The 19,030-nt window shown below is 43.6% G+C and overlaps 1 protein-coding gene across 2 annotated transcripts in view; it reads left to right on the top strand.

Annotated features, from left to right (window-relative positions):
- Nucleotides 1–19,030, top strand: part of APBB1IP (amyloid beta precursor protein binding family B member 1 interacting protein) — an 895,472-nt gene that overhangs the window by 381,206 nt on the left and 495,236 nt on the right. For both annotated transcript variants that reach the window (XM_069211356.1, XM_069211357.1), the window contains one exon: nucleotides 13,534–13,621. In XM_069211356.1, coding sequence (XP_069067457.1) covers nucleotides 13,534–13,621 — 88 coding nt within the window. The remainder of the gene's footprint in view (nucleotides 1–13,533; nucleotides 13,622–19,030) is intronic.

Genomic DNA, 19,030 nt, shown 5'->3' with positions numbered 1-19,030 from the left:
ACTGCACTATACAACACTGAGCCCTACAATACTGCACTCTATGTCACTGTATTCTATGCTACTGAACACTATGCCACTGCACTCTCATCTGAAACAATCTACTCTATGCCACTGCACGTTATGCCACTTTATTCCACTCTGCATCATTTCACTCTATGCCACTCCACTCTAAGTTACTGTAATCTACTCTCTGCTACTTCACTATATGCAACCCTATCTATGCTGCTGCACTCTACATCACTACACTCCATGCCAAAGCACTCTACACCACTTTACTCAAAACCAAGGCACTCTACATCACTGCACTCTATGTCAATCTACTCCGCACCACTGCATTGTACGCCACTATACTCTACTCTGCAACACCCTACTTTATGCCACTGCACTCTGTGCCACTTTACACCATTGCACTCTACATCACTTTACCCTGCACAACTCTACTCCACTGTACTCTACACCAATGCACTCTACACCACTCTGCTCTACATCACTGCACTCTACAACACTAATGCAACACTGCACTCTCTGCCACAGAACTCTACACCACTCTGCTCTGCACCAATCTTTTATGTTCCACTCTACTGTACACCACTCTATGACAGTGCACTCTAGGCCAATGCACTCTATACCACTACACTCTAAACCACTGTGCCCTTTGCCACTCTAATTTACTGTGCACCACTGCACTCTATAACACTGCACCCTATGCCACTACATCTCTCTAGTCTGCTCTGCACCACTCTACGCCAGTGCACTGTACCCCATTCTACTATGCACCACTGCACTCTTTGACACTATACTCTACACCACTCCAGTCTAAGCTAATCCATTCTGCTCTGCACCACTCCACTGTATGCCACTGTACTCTGCAACACTGCACTATGTGCCACTGCACTCTACACCAGTGGACTCTATGGCACTACTCTATGCCGCTGCACTCTACCTTGCACCACTCAACTTTACCCTGCATCACTCCACTCTAAGCCACTCTGCACCACTGCACTGTACATGAATGCACTCGGCACCACTTTACTCAAAACCAATGCACTGTATGCCACTGCACTCTATGCCAACTTCTCAGCACTACTGCACTCTTTGCTACTATATTCTACTCTCTAACACTCTACGCCTCTGCTCGCTACTTCCCTGCACTCTATGCCACGTCACTCCATGTGCTTCTACTCTGCACCACTTCTGCTCTATGCCGCTGCACTCTATGCCACTCTATTCTAAACCACTGCTCTCTACGCCAGTCAACTCAACACGCCTTTACTCAAAACCAATGCACTCTATACCACTGCACTCTATGCCAAATACTATTCCACGGCACCTAATGCCACTGCACACTACACCACTCTTCATCATTGTGCTGTACGTCACTGCACTCTATCCCACTCTTTTCTACTCTGCACCACTGTACTGTACACCACTGCTCTCTGCACCAGTTTACTCTCCATGCTACTCTGTGCCACTCTTCTCTGCACCTCTCTACTCTGTGCCACTCTACTCTAAATCACTACACTGTACACCAATGCACATAGTACCTCTTTACTAAAAAACAATGCTCTCTATGCCACTACACTCTATGTCAACTTCTTTGCACCAACACACTCTGTGCTGCTATACTCTACTCTCTAACACTTTACCCCACTGCATGCAACGCACCTGCACTCTACTCTGCACCACTCTACATTATGCCACTGTGCTTTACGCCACACTACTCTAAATCACTGCACTCCACATAATGCACTCAACACAACTTTACTCAAAACCAATGCACTCTATGCCTACTATTCTGCATCACTGCGGTCTGTGCTACTGTACTCTATGCCACTGCACTCAGCACCGCTGCACACTACAGCACTCTACACCATTGTGCTCTACGTCTCTGCACTCTACACCACTCTTTTCTGATCTGCACCACTATTCTCCATTCCACTGCTCTCTGCCCCGCTCTAGTGTGTGCCTCTCTACTCTGTGCCACTGTATGCTATGCTACTGCACTCTACCGCAATCTACAGGACTTCACTCTCTGCCACTACATGCTGTGCCGCTGTTCCCTACTCTGCACCACTCAAATCTACGCCACTGTACTGCAATCTACACCAATACATTCTATGTCACTGCACGCTACACTACTCCCAGCTATTCTGATCTTTTCTGCACCACTGCACTCTACTCCTCTCTACTCTGCACCACTGCACTCTACCCCGCACCACTCCACTTACTGCACTCTACACCAATTCACTCTACCACTTCACTCAAAACCGGTCCAATCTATTCCTCTGCACTCTATGTCAATCTACTCTGCACCACTGTGCTTTATGCCAGTTCACCCTAGACCACTCTACTCCACTCTGACACTCCACTCTACAACACTCCACTCTGCGATACTCAACTCTGACGCTCTACTCCATTAAACTCTATTCCACTCGAACACTCTACTCCACTCTATGGTACTCCACTTTACAGCACTCCACTCAGTGCCACTCTACAACACTACTTCATTCTAAACATGGCAAAGCCAATAGCTCTTGCATAGGTGAATTCTTGGCTTCATAGAAGTTTTCATGTTCCTCTCTCTCACCCGCCAGCTGTTACGTCTGTCTCCTTTTACTGTTTGCTCAGGTAGGAGGCAATTTGCTGTTTTTTTAAATTTAGATCTTTCTTATCTTTTTATAGACTTGGGTATATGAACAATTATATTTACTGCAAGTGCCAGAAACCAGGCCAGGGTCCGTGCAACGTGGGTGCCTGAAGAGGCAGGTCACCACATAAATGCTAATACCCATAAATTCAACAAACTGAGTTCAAAACAAGAGCCTAGCTAACATCAACACTTCCTTCATCTCTGAAAATGTTCATCATGGAAGCTAAAATTAAACAAGCTTAAAAATGTCTTCTGTTTTCAAGCGATCTGTGAAACCTCTTCTGAAGGCTCACGTAGGAGAAGACTAAAAGCCAGAAGAGTAACTGTAGTGCATCCATTAGTAAAATGCATGTTTCAATTGTCAACTCTCCCTTTTTCCAAATGAGCCTTTCCAACAAAGTGTTTTTTCACAACTTTTTCGAATGTATCCACCTCTTTGAGGTGTAACAAGGATGCTGTAAATAGTTTCTAAGCACACAATTATATTGTGTGGATACATAGGCTAGTACAGTGGTTCAGACGGACACACAGAAACAGTAGGAAATTGACACAGGTGCTCCAACAGTGACATAGGAGTACCAACAAAGTGGCACCAACACTTTCACTTACACACTGCCACAGGAGCATCAAGACTGACATGGGGCTTTGGCTATAGTGAGAGAGGGCCACTGACTTTAGGACACTAATAAAGGGACATGCAGAGGGGACTTGGCAAATATGCACCGTCACTAAAATAATAACACACTCAAATCCACACTAAAACTAGTGCATTGGCACAGGGACTAGTGAAACTGAAGAATATATACTGACATAGCTCAATGACAGTGACAAACTGGTGTGGCAGCACACATACTGTCATAAAAATAGTAACACAAGGAGAGTGACACAACATATTGGCTTTGATGCAGGAACACTAGGCATATACAGCACTAGTGTACTGACGTGAAATTCTGATGCAAAGACACTGACATAGAGACACTAAAACTTAGACAGGAACACTAGAGGAGTGACCCACAAACTGCAGCACTGACATGGGGATGTTGACTTAGAGATAGGTATTCAAATAGCTTTCAGAACATTCTCTCTTGTGCTCTGTGTTGGAAATTGAGTCTCTAGAGTGGCAGAGGTATGCACCCTGTCCAAGGAGGGGCCACAATCCTAGTCAGGGTAATTCAAAACACAACCTAAATTATTCTGTATTCACCCTCCTGTAGCTTGGCACAGAGGAGGAATGCTTAACTTAGAAGGCAATCTTTAAAGTATTTGTGCAATAACTCATACAGCATCACGGTGAAAACACCACAAATGACTCCATAATAGGTTAGAAACTTAGAGAATATTTATCTGAGTCAAATGAGACCAAAACAACAAAAATCTATCCAGTGGAAGTCAAGAAATGTTTTTTAAAGTTTAAATGTGAAAACCGTGCTTAGAAGTCACTAGCCGTCAAAACGTTTCTTCAGGTCATGAGGGACCAGTGAAAATGCAGAATCCAGGCTGACTGCAGTGGAGGGTAGGCCGGTTATAAAAACCCACTTAGTGCCAGCTGAAACAGTACCTTTGGTGGAGTGATGCAGCAGTGCTGAGGGCATGATGCAGCAATATTTTCCACACAGTCTTGTCACTGCTTCGTCCATGTGCTCTGTTGAGGTAAATGTGATGCTTCACCGTCGGGCCACACAGAGCATCATCGACATGTTGCGCAGGCTGTGGATCTGCTGTCATCAGCAGCCGACATGTTGTTGTCAGAAATGCAGTGTGCCTAGTTTGTCGCTGAACTCAGGACGATGTGTCGATTTTTGTAAAACTCAGCTGTGGAACCCACTTCTGAGGCCCAGAGCTTTGGAGGGGCACCTCAGGCAGGACTGAGACTCACAGAAAGCAGAGTCCATTAGCACCAGGAAAGCAGTAGCCAGTGTTTGATGTCCCTGAGTCCACAGGAGAACAGGGAGCCTGGCAGCAAGCATTTGGAGACCACTCTGGTGGAAAGGCAGAGTCCTTCCAGAAGGGTCAGAGAGCAGCAGCCAGCAGGGAAACGAGCAGAAAAGCAGTCCCTACAGAAAAGCAGTCCAGTTAAGTCCTTTGAGGACCACAGCAGTTTGTCTGACAGAGATTCAGTTCCAGGTCCAGAAGTGTCTGATTTGAAGGGGTCAGAGACCCAGTACTTATACCCAAATGTGCCTTTGAAGTAGTGGAGACTTCAAAAAGTGTATTTGAAGTGTGCCAGTTCCCTTTCAGCCCAGTCCTGTCTGTCAGGCTAACTGTGGAGATTATCACTCTTTGTGTGGGGTCAGGCAAAGTGTAAGTGTGAGCACCTCGACCCTTCCTGCCCAGAAGACCCATCAGAATGTAGATGAATGCAGATGTAGTGGAGTGTCCTGTAATTATGGTTGTCTGGATGGAATGCACAAGGGGAGCTGTAACCCAGCACAGACCAGATGTGTATTGGAGATAGGCTGTAAGGCATATAGAGCAGTAAGAGTAGAGAAATGCCTACTTTATAAAAGTGGCATTTTTAAAATGGTAATGTGAAATACAACCTTACCAATAACGAGGATTTGTCATTACCATTCCAAAGATTTGAAACATGAGGCAGTTACTCCTTTCTGATAACAAATTACTTATAAAAGTATATTAAGGAATTCTCAGTGCTGGCCTATGAGAGGAGCAGGCTTAGGGAGTTTTTCACTACCAGGACATGCAAAACTTGAAAGTATATGTCCTGCCTTTTAAATACACTGCACCCTGCCCTGTGGTTTTAAATGCCAAGTCGAGGTGGCAGTACAACTGCATACACAGGCCTTGCAATGGCAGGCCTGGGACATGGTTAAGGGGCTACTTATGTGAGTTACACAATCAGTGCTGAAGGCCCACTAGTATCATTTAATTTACAGGCCCTGAAAACATACGCTGCACTTTACTAGGGACTTATAACTAAACTAAGTATGCCAATTGGGTATGGGTAGGAGCCAGTGTTACCATGTTTGGGGGAGAGAGCACGAGCACTTTAGTACTGGTCAGCAATGGTAAGGTGTGCACAGTCCTAAAGCCAGCAAAAATGAGTTCAGAAAAATGGAGAGAGGCAAGTAAAAAGGTGGAGGAAGACCACTCTAAAGCTGTCAGGTCAAACATTCTGTATAAAAATACTTCTTCAAGTTACTTAAAACTCTGTTTCTTGTTGATTGTTGTATCTTTATTGATTGATTCTCAGTTAGTAACTTAAAGTCTGAACTGTTTTTTATATCAATTTGTTTTGCAGTTACACTTTGGTTTTAATCCAAACATAACACTCCGTTCATGATTCCTCTAATGCCCTAATGAATTTCAGGCTGGAATATCCCTTCTTCAGGGATCAACTACATCTCACAGTAACACTGGTTTTCTGTTTTGTCCCACAAATTCCTAATTACAAATCCCAGCCATAAGCTGTGGCAGTACATGATCCCCTCTTTTTCCCCGTAGGGAGCAAGAAAGCTATTAATGAAATATCATGTTTGAATTAAAAAATGCATGACCTAAAAAGGACATATGACAAAGTGCTTGAAGTTCAGATTTGAAAAATGGGAAGTGAGAAACAAATAAAAAATATACAATAATTAACAAGAAATTGAGTTTTAATTTATAAAATGGACATATATACAGTACAACAATGAAAGTACTGTAAACTAGTATGTGGAAAGTAGTAGGTGGAAGATACGAACCAAGGGACTGTGAGAATTTATAGTCAAATGAAGTACAGTTCTGACAACCAGCGGCACTTACCCTCCTTTGTACAGAAAGCAGGAAAGAGTTCCTGTTTAGGAACAAGAAAATAATAATTATGGAGAGTAACAGGACTTCCATAACAAAAAGATTCCCATTTTGACAGTCTTGGGCCTATGGGCATTTAAACATTGACATGGCTTACAATGATTGACTGTAGGTCACTGACACTGGAACACCAAAACTGACATTAAGACACTGACGCAGCAGCACATGCAATCACAAAGCAACACCAAAAAAAAGGGCACGAACACAGGGTCAAAGCCAATGGGACAAATGTAATGGGTCCCAGACACAGAAGTGTCAACAATAACTTTGGGGTTTGACTTGGGAACATTAAAGCTGGAAGGTTGGCAGGAGGCACAGATTGATGCTGGGGCATTGGCACGGACAGTGACACTGGGAGATTCACACTTAGATACAGATACTCGGACACAACACAAGGACAGTAAAATAATGCTAAAAAAAGGGCACTGACTGGGGTGACACAGCACTTGGGTTCTGACCTTTGGTTGCTAAAATGGGACACTGACTGTAGACCCACATATAGGAACACAGGCATTATTAGTCTTCCGGGGACACTGACATGAACACTGTATATCACCACATTGATAAGGGTTATTGCCACAGCTACAATGCCTGGGTACAGAGACACTAATATTAGGACAACAGGAAAGTGACCCAGAAAAAGTGAATCTAACATTGGGGGCGTTGGCATTGGGATGCTGACATTGACACCTAGACAATACGTCAGAAGTACTGACAATGGGATATTGGCACTTGGATACTGATACCGTGGAACTGACGCTGGGATATGGGTAGATAGGGAATTGGGGCACTGACATTGAATCTAATCAGTTACATGGGGAAACATAAAGAGTGGTAATGACATTTACACACTAGCACTGACATGGTGACACTGGCTCAGGTACACTGAGAAATCCACAGACACTAATGCTGAGATTATGGCACAAGGGCACCGCCATTTAGAAACTGCCAAAACCTACAGAAGACATAAAGGAGCTCAGCATCTACAGACCTATCTCACTCCTGCCCTTCTCAACCAAAGGCATGAGGAACGCTATCAACAAACAATTCTCCAACCATCTTGATCAACAGCATCTACTAGACATCTCACAGTCAATATTCTGCAGCAACCACAGCACAGAAACTGCTCTCGGCAGAGCAACTGATGGCATCCGGACCATCATTAACAAAAGGGTGACCACAGCACTCATATTATTCAAGCTCACCACAGCCTTTGACACAATATTCCACAACACCTTCATCACAAGACTCCACAACTCTCAAGTACATGGTCCCACCCTGAGATGGCTGGCCTCTTTCCTTTCCGACAGGACCCAGAGAGTCAGGCTCCTGTCCTACACTTCTGAACCCAAGGACCTCATCTGTGTAGTCCCTCAAGGATCATCGCTGAGCCCTATCCTCTTCTCTGTCTACATGGTGCCACTCACCCATGTTATGGGAATCCATGGAATCAACATAGGCCCTCATTACAACTTTGACGGGCGGCGGAGGCCGCCCGTCAAAGTTGCGCCGCAGGAATACCGCACCGCGGTCTGAAGACCGCGGCCGGCATTCTGAGTTTCCCGCTGGGCAGGCGGGCGGCCGCCTTAAGGCCGCCCGCCAGCCCAGCGGGAAACAACCTTCCCACGAGGACGCCGGCTCGGAATCGAGCCGGCGGAGTGGGAAGGTGCGACGGGTGCTACTGCACCCGTCGCGTATTTCACTGTCTGCTATGCAGACAGTGAAATACAAGCGGGGCCCTCTTACGGGGGCCCCTGCAGTGCCCATGCCGTTGGCATGGGCACTGCAGGGGCCCCCAGGGGCCCCGCGACACCCCCTACCGCCATCCTGTTCCTGGCGGGCGAACCGCCAGGAACAGGATGGCGGTAGGGGGTGTCAGAATCCCCAAGGCGGCGCAGCATGCTGCGCCGCCTTGGAGGATTCTGACGGGCAGCGGAAAACCGGCGGGAGACCGCCGGTTTTCCTGCACTGACCGCATCCAAAGCGCCGCGGTCAGAATGCCCTAAGGGGCACCGCCAGGCTGTCGGCGGTGCTCCCGCCAACCGCGAGCCTGGCGGTCACAGACCGCCAGGCTCGTAATGAGGGCCATAGTCTCTTATGCAGATGAAACCCAGCTCATCCTCTCCTTCACAGACAACATCCACACCACTCGGAGCAACTTCACCACCTGCATGTCAAACATAGGAAACTGAATGAAACAGAACTGCCTAAAACTCAACACTGATCTTTGGGAACAATAGCTTTCCATGGGACACCTCTTGGAGGCCAGCAGACCTGGGATCCATGCCCAGCCCTGCTGACCATGCCAAAAACATCAACATCATCTTGGACTACAGACTCATAATGGCCAAACAAGTAAATACTGTCACCTCTTCCTCCTTCTTTGTCCTTTATATGCTTCACAAAATATTCCATATCCCAATAACACCAGATGCACAGTCACCCAGGCCCTTATCACCAGCAGACTAGGCTATGCAATACACTGTACACCAGTATTACGAATGAACTCAAACAGACTCCAGACCACCCAAAATGCTGCCGGTGGACTCAACATCCCCTGCAGAACACACATCATTCCCCATCTTAGAGAGCTACACTGGCTACCAGTCCGGAAGCCATGCCAAATCAACTTGCTCACTCTGAACCACCACCACAGCTTTCACCAACCCGTCAAGCAACTGCGCTCAGCCACCCTCCACTTCATGCAAATACCCCCCCCCCCCCATCCTCAGGAGCAAATCAGGAGGACGTTCCTTCTCCTACATCGCCACCAATCCCTGGAGCAAAATTTCACACCACATCAGGCCTTCTCCATCCCAACTGAAGTTCTGCAAGAAACCAAAGACCTGGTTATTCAACTAGGTCCCCAATTGGCCTACTCATCTACTACAGCACCTTGATACTCCTCAAGCAATAAGCGCACAATACAATTCTTCATAACATATAATAACATATCATAACATAAAATAATATAGCATAACACTGGGATGCTAACGCACATAGATACTGACACTAACACTAGGAAGTTGCACTCATAATGGCATGGCTATGGAGGCCCTGACACAGGGTTTCTAGTACTTGAGCACCAACATCGACACAAGGAAACTGCAACAGGGTCTTAGACACTGGGGACAGATTTACTAACAATTGGCACAGCGCAACTGAGCAATAGTAAATGCTGCGCTGTCCATGGAGAAGGCAGGAATGTGCTGAATCTACAAAGATATGGTGCATTCATGCTCTCTCTTTGCGCTGGTGCACCAGTGGCTACCAAGTGCCAACACAGGCACCCTGGTACCATCATGCACGGGTGTCTGCTTTGCAAGAAGGATTTTTTTTGTGCATAAGGGACACCATCCTGAACAAGCCTCTGAGCTTTTTTCTTTTTACATGTGTGCTGCAGAATGCAGCACACACACAAAGAGGAAAAACAAGGAGGAAAAAACACATTTATCTTTGTTATTTCTCCCCTGGGAAGGCATACCATTAAGACGTGTTCCCAGGTTTGCTAGTGTTAGTAAATCTGGGAATGCGCCAAAAAACAGCGGTTGATGCTTGGAAACACCCAAGCTCCAGTTATGGAATGCCTTTTCAGGGCAGAGTAACACAAAGAAGCAACTTGTGCTCCCCTGTGTTAGTCCATACTTTCTATGCCATGCAGAGCCACGCACGGTGGCTCTGTGTGGCATAGTAAATATCACTTAAAGGCTTGCGTTGCCCTTGTGCCACTATGCATGGCATGAGGCCAATGTAAGCCCTTGATAAATCCCGCCCTAGGTCTCTAATACACATGAATAGTGACAGGAGTACACTCACTCAGCGATAACAACATTGGTATTCTGACACAGGAACAAAGGAATATCAATACTGACACTGACACTATCACAGATATAGGGAAGTCCAATACCGCTCAAGGGGGTGAGACACTGACACCGGAACAGTTAAACTTGCATGTGGTCACTGACATGGGAACAGTGACACAGGAACAATGAGACAGACATTTAGCTGGGTATAGTGCCTCTGAGACACAGACATAGAGGCTGTGAAACAAGCTATGTTATAGGTAGACATGGGGACATTGACAGTGATATGGGCTTGTTGTATTTGTAGACTGATAAGGGGATATTGACTGACATTGTGACTGGGAGATTGCCACTGTGACATATGACACTGACCCAGACATTGACCCTTACAGAAGGTCACAGACATTGGGATAAAAGGATATTAATGCATGGACACAAAGACAGGGAGACAGACCAGGAGACCACAGAGACTCGGATCATGGACTTAAGAATAAGCAAATGTATGTTCCCAAATAAACAGTCCAAAACATTAGCAAATGCTGATCATCAGCAATATTTTCTAACCTGTATTCTTGAGATAAGGCACCAAATCAAACATAGTGCCTCCTCATCCCTGCCTAACTTAATCTCAAGCTCTAGCACTGGGTGAAGGCCGCATGCTTTTTGTTGTCACAGTGCAGGTGGGCTTTAATCGGGTCAGTGCTGCTGCATGAGGAGGTTACTGAACATCAAGGCTGTGTTGTGATTCCACCTCATGCCTATTTTTCTGCCACCCTACACTTTCTGACCCTTTTTCTTTCTCTTGTGTGCTCTTTTTTGTATCTTTCCATTGTATTTCTATAATTCTCTTCCTCCTTCTTTCCCACTTCTTGGCCTAAATCCCGTTTAGTTTTGGTAAAAGCCTAATGATGAAAAATAAGCTAAATATATTGCTGCCTGGGGAGTACTTAAACTTCCTTTAAAACCCATTCAGTTATCAATGGTTCTTTGCAAAATGTGCCCAGAAATGCTGATTCACTCACATTTCCCATAGGTGCCTTGAGCGGTAGCACTTACCCCATGAAAAATTGCAAATATGTTTAGCTTTTATCAATTGTACTGGCTAGAGGTGTTTCCAAAACACCTTATGACAATTGCGAGTGTCTCTGGTTCACTTCTCTTAAAAAGGCATCATCTCCTACTATGTATCACAAATATTTGTAAAGGAACAATAATATTAACAGTGTAAAAGTGCTGCAGAATAGACCGTGCCTATAAACTTTCTCCATCTTTAGTCATTTACTATAGCCTTAGAACCCGCCGTAGCGGGCTCTACCGGCTATTAAAGGCCCGCTCCCCGCGTTAAATGCCCGAGCCGAAGGCGAGGGCATTTAACAAGGGAGAGGGACTTTAATAGCCGGTAGAGCCCGCTACGGCGGGTTCTAAGGCTATTAGAACATTCTGCCACACAGGGCAGAATGTTGTATTAAAAGAAAAAAGGTTCACGGAGCCCGAGGGGATTTAAATCCCCTCGGGCTCCGTGAGGCTTTGTTCACAGCTGTTGCTGTGAACAAAGCGAACATTGGAATGTTGGCGCTGCGGGCTTTTACCGGCCAGTAAAAGCCCGCAGCACTCCATTGTTTTCAATGGAGCCCCCAGCATTCCAATGTTCTAATGAACTTTGGGGACCAGGCCCCTGTCCAACCCCAAGACCTTGTAGTAAGTCCTTGGGCAATGCATTTCGAAAGCATCTACCTTTGGCTATGGGCCTTTCTAGAACCACTGTGAAATTGAGCTCTATCTCTCTTTGATTTTCTGCAATTTTGGAACATGGGCATTCCGATTTGAATAATATTTGATGCACTGCTTTCATTTAAAGCATGATTAACTGTGTGACATTTTCACAAACTTCCAAATATTTGAAAGTTTCTTAAAATATGAATTTGAAGATGTTTAGAGTATTCTGAAATTGATTTGCCCAGTACTTTCCCAGAAGGGTAGGTAGTGTTTCGTTTTTAGGAACTGACTACTGTGTTTGAGCAGTATAATATCATTTTAAAAGGGAAAGACTGGGAGAGGGAATCCTTGGAAAATGTGTGTGACATGATTAATTGCAAAAGTATAAAAACAATCGAAGAAATTTGAGGCTAAGCCCTTCATTTTGGGAGGCATGTTGCAGTGATTGTGCCATGTTAATTGTGATCGGTGATTTCACACGATGAGTATAACCTTGTGTTATGTCCATTTAATATTTTAAGGACAGGTAGTGAAAATATGAATAACTTTGGTTGTGCTTGGTCTACATTTCTTATAGAATTCAACAATAATTTTTTCCTAATTTACTTTCCAGTGCAAAACTTGTTCTGCACTGAAAAATACCCTAAAAGTAGCACAAAGCAGCACCAAGTAATGCTTTGTGTTATTTATCACCAAGGGGGCATTACATGGGTGGTACATGGGTGTGCCATGCAATCACCCAAGTCTTTTGACGCAAAACCATATCTACAAACATTAGTAGACAGGGTTTTGCTCCAAAAATTAATGCCATTTGAAAGTAGACGTTAAAAGAAGAAATGTTTTAAATTCTCCTTTCTTTTCCGACTTTGCATGCGTGCTGCATGCAGTAAAAGTAGGGAAGGCTTTAAAGTGTATCTAAGTATATTTTGCTCAAGAAGGGCACCCTTCCAGTACAACACCTATGTTGAACAGACCCATGCACCATTGCACTCTGGCACAAAGTTGAGTGCCTGGCGCGTTGCAGCTATAATCAGCACTGGCCCTAGGGAGAGGGAACAAGAGGGCCATATTTTTGTAGATATGGAGCTCTCCTGCTCCCTCCCTGTCACACAACGTAGCACAGCATTTTTGGCTGCTGTGCTATGTTCCGTGCTTTTTCTAAATATTTGGGCCTTAGAGTTTTCCTGATAAACTAAGGGAGTTTCAATTCCCTCCAATTTCATAATGATGTCATAAGCCCTTTGCGTTGCCATGTTTTTTGGAGTGTTAGAAAAGGATGTTTGGCATAACAGTCATTAAAAAGTACGGCTTATTGGTTTTCCTGTTAAAAATGCTACTGTTGGTACACAATTTAGGAACACTTTACAGTCTCTCCAACAATCTGTATTCAATGCAACACATTTGCAAAATAATAAAACTCAACTGGCTAGGACTTGCTAGGACTTAATATGTTTTGTTAACATAATGACACCATGATTAATGTGATCAGTAAAATGATTAGTTGTTTAATAATTTAGTTGTATTTTAATGTCAGTTTTTTTTATTTCTCAACAGAGTCTAGGGGTAGACTCAACTCAACCCCCATTACCCAAAATGCCTAGCACAGATTTCAACTTTTCAGTTGGTTTCAAAGACTTAAATGGTGAGTACTTCTTGACAATATTGTTCAGCTGATGAATTCGAGATTGATCTTTAGAAGAGAAAAGTATAATTTATTGTATTTATAATATTTTGGATTTTGTAAAGTGTTTTAAACCACCCCAAGGAGACCTCAGAGTGCTCTGGATGTGGCACACATAGGAAGGAAAGGAGAAACTCAGTATGGTGTTATTAAAGAAAGAACTAAGGGTAGCAGGAAATGAGACCTGAAAAAAGATTTTAAGGTGGTTGTGAAGGTAAGGGTTTTTTTTTTTAACAAAGGAAGTACAACTCACGGGGAATATGATTTTGAAAAAAGAGTAAAATGGGTTAGAGGGTTTGTAAAAAAATGGGATTAAAGTAGGCTTTCAAAAAAGGAAGTAAAGTGGAAGTAGAAATGTGTAAAACAGGTAGTAAAGTGAAAGTGCGAACAAGGGATATTTAAAGAACTGGGGATATGACGGAAGGGGACTAAGGAGTTTGAAAAAAGGAGTAAAGTGGCCTGGGATAAGGGGTTTGTAATATAAAGGGGAGTAATGTTGGAGGGGGAGGAAGGAGTTTGAAAAAGGGAGTAAAGCAGAAGTAGGGACAATGGATTTCTAAAAGAGAAGTAAAGTGGGAGGGGAGTAAGACATTAAAAAATGGAGAAATTAGTAGTAGGGGTTTTGTAAAAATAAAATAAAAAAAAAGAAAAGCCTAGAGGAGAAATAAGTGGTTTGCAAGAAAGTAAGTAAAGTGGGAATAAGGGGTTTGTAAAAAAAATAAAAACAAAAGCGGAAAGAGGGGCTAACAGCTGTGCGAAAAATTGAATACATTGGTATGGCCATTGTGAATTTTAAAATGCACTAGTCATCAGAAGGAGATATGTGGGTTAATCATAGACTTTATAAAGGAACCTGAGATGATTTTTTTTTTATACGATGAAATCAATATGATGAATTTAAAAAAAATTGTTATACATGTTTTAACCAATGTAAATAATAGCACTGATTGCTATTTTGTTGTAAATTATGTGCTGTTGTTTTATCTGTGTGGCTTTTATGGTCAGCATGTGACCAAAATAAAGTTCTGTGGATTTTTATGAATTGAGTAAATTGTCAGGAGGAGTAATGAGTTTGTAAATAAAATCAGGAGAAAAGTAGAAAGAGAGTAAGGTATTTTGAAAAAATGAGTAAAGTAGGAGGGAGAGTTTCACATGGGGCACGTAAAGCAGGGAAGGGGCTCTTGGAAAAAACACAAAAGCAGTTAAGGGTAGGAAACCCCCCTTAAAAGCCACAAAAAGAAAATTAAACATGAAGAAATAAGGTTTTCAAGAATGGCCTTCCACAAATTTTTAGAAACAAACCTTCAAAGAAATACATTTTTAAGAACCATTTTGTTCATGTCTAATTTTAATCAAAGTCACACACAGCCCTTTTATCCTGCCTCTAACTATCAATGACCTTAAAAAGTATAATCAGTCTAACATTTATATACTATTCTGTTACAGGTTATTCAGTTACAAAAATTAAAAGCATATCGAAGTGAATCTTTTTTCGCTGTATCCACTTTACTGCTTCTTCAGGTCTATATTATAATTTTTCATTCAACTCTGTTTTTAAATCTCAGATAAGTATATCAGAGTACCAATTCCTAAGTTTCCTTCTTAGGACATGCCACCTCCACTGTAGCAGTCTTCAGCCTCTTATGTGTTCTACTTCCATTTCACTGACTTGTCTTATTCCCATTCACTTTATTCAGCCCCAATTACCGGGAAACCCACACAGCGAGCAACAACGTGGATCTACTAATATATTCATAAGGATTCATCACAGCATTTGGTCACATCCAATCCCCAGATAACATCCAATCCACACACCACTTAAAGCTGACCCAAATCTCAACCTGCGGTCCGCAGCACATCCTCCTGCTTGCCTGCATTCAGTCCAAACTCTACTACAACTTACGTTGAAAATATCAGATCAACTGTGTTACTGCTGCCTGCTTTTTTAACTCTCAAGACTCAGAATAAAGTGCTCCATTTATCTCCAAAGCCCTCCATTAAGGTAATCTCTACAAGTGTCATTTTATAACTTCATTATTGAAGCCAGGGACATATGGCATGTCTGTTCTTAGGTAGACTCTTAGGGTGTTTATCAGGGATGAACCTCACATCGGCTACCATTTTCCTACTCCACCTCACTGCTTCCCGTTGACCACCACAAAGTAGCTATAGGTTATTTTTTAGTATTTGCTTTCAGGAAAAAAGGAAGAGTCTCTGTCCATGGTGAGAAAAAGATCTGAAAAGCAAACCATAAATGAAAGCGAGCCCCTAAGACCAGTATTAATTAAATTTAGGATTTCGGATTCTGAATGCACATATTAGCATATTTAGCCTACTATGGTGAATAGCAGTGGCATTGCTTATGCACTATTTCACCCACTGTAATGTCTATTTAAACTTCTCAATATGGGACTAAGCTACCTGAACATCAGTAGTTGTTTGGGACCTTAGGGTGAATCACATAGTAGACTATCCTAAACCTCAACAACTAGGCGGAGGATCTAACTATTTACCAACCATGTTTGCCTGTCTTCTGCAGTACACGTTAATTTCAGAATAGACATATTGCCTGAAGTGTGTGTCAAAACATAGATAAACCAGGGCTACATGTAATATAAAATACCTTTTTTGTGCAAGAAGGAATTTACTTGGGTTGATTTGATGCACTTCTTTCCGTTGTTGTTACTTCTACATCTCTCTTACTCATCGCAGACATTACTACTGAAATGAGCCCACCTCTGTAACAGGAACCTTCAAAGTAATGCTGCAGATTTAAGCTTCAATCATTATGAACGAGTACCATGCAGGAGGCTTGCACTTCCGGCATTATTCCCCCAACTTGACTATCAGCTGGTGGAAATGCACAACTATTGCTTTGACATACTAACTTGCTACTGTTCTGTTACTGTCAGTAATCTAGAGACAAGGTCCTTCCTAGGCAGAAGGTCATGGCATTACTCTACACAGAATTCCCTGTGAATCAGCCTTGTATATCTTTGTTTCTCAATACAGATTACATAGATCAAGCATGAACATGCATCTTTTGGCTGCTAGTGCCCTCTTATATATTTACACTTGATAATTATGATCACAAGGTGTTGCAGTATATATCACTTTTGTATTTTTAGGGGGCACTAAAAAATGCAGTTGCTTCTTTGGTATACCTCTATAGTGATGATGCAAAAAGTAATGAGGCAATGCTCTGAATATTTCCAGGTAATGCGTATTACCCCTAGTCCTAATCATTCTCATCACAGTCATTACAAAACAACCAACAACCCCTGGCCATTCAGCCTTTGGTCATGGATTTGTTCATTCAAAATGTGCTCTGAATAGCAGCAGGTTCTTTGGCACCCATGTTAAGTAGGGCGGGTATCGCATTAATATCATTTTTTGGGATTTGCTGTCTTGAAGTTAAGACTCAAGTAAAAAGCAAGGACTGTGATGAAGAGAAGTAGCACCAGGAGAAATTAAGATTAGATAAGCAATCTAGTCATTTTTCCTGTTTCTAGATGTATTGCTTTGTGCAAGAAAATCTAACGTTCACTGGTGATTTGGGCCTGTAGGTATTTAGCTACAATGCCTCTCTCTGCATCATGAATTGGCCCTGCACTTTTCAGTACAATGAACTCCAAAGACTAAGGTGGTCATTATGACCCCGGCGGTGAGTGTTAATGTGGCAGTAGTACCGCCAAAAGGCTGGCGGTACATTAGCCACATTATGAGAATGCAACCAACCCGCCACTTCTCCACTCAGACCACCATGAGGGTATCAGCCACTGGGCCGGAGATGTCAATCTCCAGCCCAGCATCCAGCACAGTACCGCCAGCAGCATTATGAGACTGCCTACCACCATGATTTTTGTGGTGTTAGCAACGCCACAAAAACCATGGTGGTAAGCCCTACTGGTGACAGGGAATTCCTTCCTTGTCACAGGTAGGCGGCTCCCCACCCCCCAACACTCACCTGACACCACCACCCCCTTTCCATCCAAACTCACACACACACACTAACCCCCCCATCCCCAACATTCAAATACACCCCCCACCCACCCCCTGATCCAGACACACAGTCCCCCACCCCCATCCATCCAAAACCCCCACTGTAATATGTGACTATACTGACATTTGTTTACACATAATGTTAAGTGTACACATAATTGTAAGTGTAACATGTTTAATGATTTGAACACACATATGCTGTCATTTGTATGGCCTTGCTGCCTTAGATCTTTGGTACTTATAAGTTCTAGGTTCCATGTGGCATCGGTGCCCTCTGGTTCTGGAGCCAGGTGTGTGGGCAGTTGGAGGTTGGCTCTGGACCTGAGAGGGTGTTGATGCCTGTCGTGGATCCAACATTAAAACTACTAATAGAAAACTTACACTGGAGTGTGAGTGGAGTTTCTTCCTTCATTTGCTGCCACCACCATACTACATTTTGGTACCAGGAGTGGGGTACGATTCGGATTGGATCCACCTACCACAACCCGACACGAACACATCGGCGATTTCTGTCAACGTGTGCCAAACCTGACAGTGTCATTATGGCGGTGTCTTCGGTTCGTCATCCTGACGAGGTGAGCTCTTCAGGCTTTTGCGAAATCGGCTCGCTCTTCAGGCTTTTGTGAAAACGGCGATTGTGCTCGAGCGTACTTTGAAGAAAAAATCTCAGCGCGTGAGGCACACGAGCGTATCTTATGTCATTAGACGCTCGTGTCCCATAGCAACTGTATGCGCTCGTGTGCACTTCAAAAGGAAATCCCAGCGCGTGAAGTGCGCGAGCGTGCTCTACGTCTGTTAGACGCTCGCATTGCCCAGCAACCCCGTGTTTGGAATCAAATCTTCAGAGTTGCGTGCCTTTGGACTGCTGCTTTCTCCGGAGACATTGGGTTGCCTAGCAACATCCTGTTACCTAAAAGCGTCAGACTTGTCGGCAGTTGCGCGTCTGTAGACTATGACACTTATGTGCAGCATACACGCGGCCAAACACAAGGAAGTGTCTACTGCTAATGAAAAGAAATATTATCTAACGTGTGAAGGGGTTTATTACATTTTTGGTGTCTTTCCCTCCACCTTGGCGCATATTTTATTTTATACCTCTTAAATATTTTGTAACACTCATTTTTTTTTTCTACAAGTTTAAGCACCTTTATTTCCAGAGTATGTCAACAAACCAGCTGGTGGTGCAACCACATCCTTTCCTACAAAAAACTGTGAGGCCTGAAATAAAGTGGAACGAATGGCTAAGAATTTTTGAGAATTATCTATCGGCGATAGATGCTATGAGATATCCACCAGCTAGAAAACTTGCTCTTCTATTTAACCATCTTGGGACTGCTGGTCAAGGTGTATTCGACAACCTGCCAGCTA

Source organism: Pleurodeles waltl, chromosome 10 (assembly GCF_031143425.1).
Source record: "Pleurodeles waltl isolate 20211129_DDA chromosome 10, aPleWal1.hap1.20221129, whole genome shotgun sequence".
Taxonomy (NCBI): domain Eukaryota; kingdom Metazoa; phylum Chordata; class Amphibia; order Caudata; family Salamandridae; genus Pleurodeles; species Pleurodeles waltl.
The sequence above is the reverse complement of the archived record's forward strand: the minus strand, read 5'-3'. Positions and strand labels throughout refer to the sequence as shown.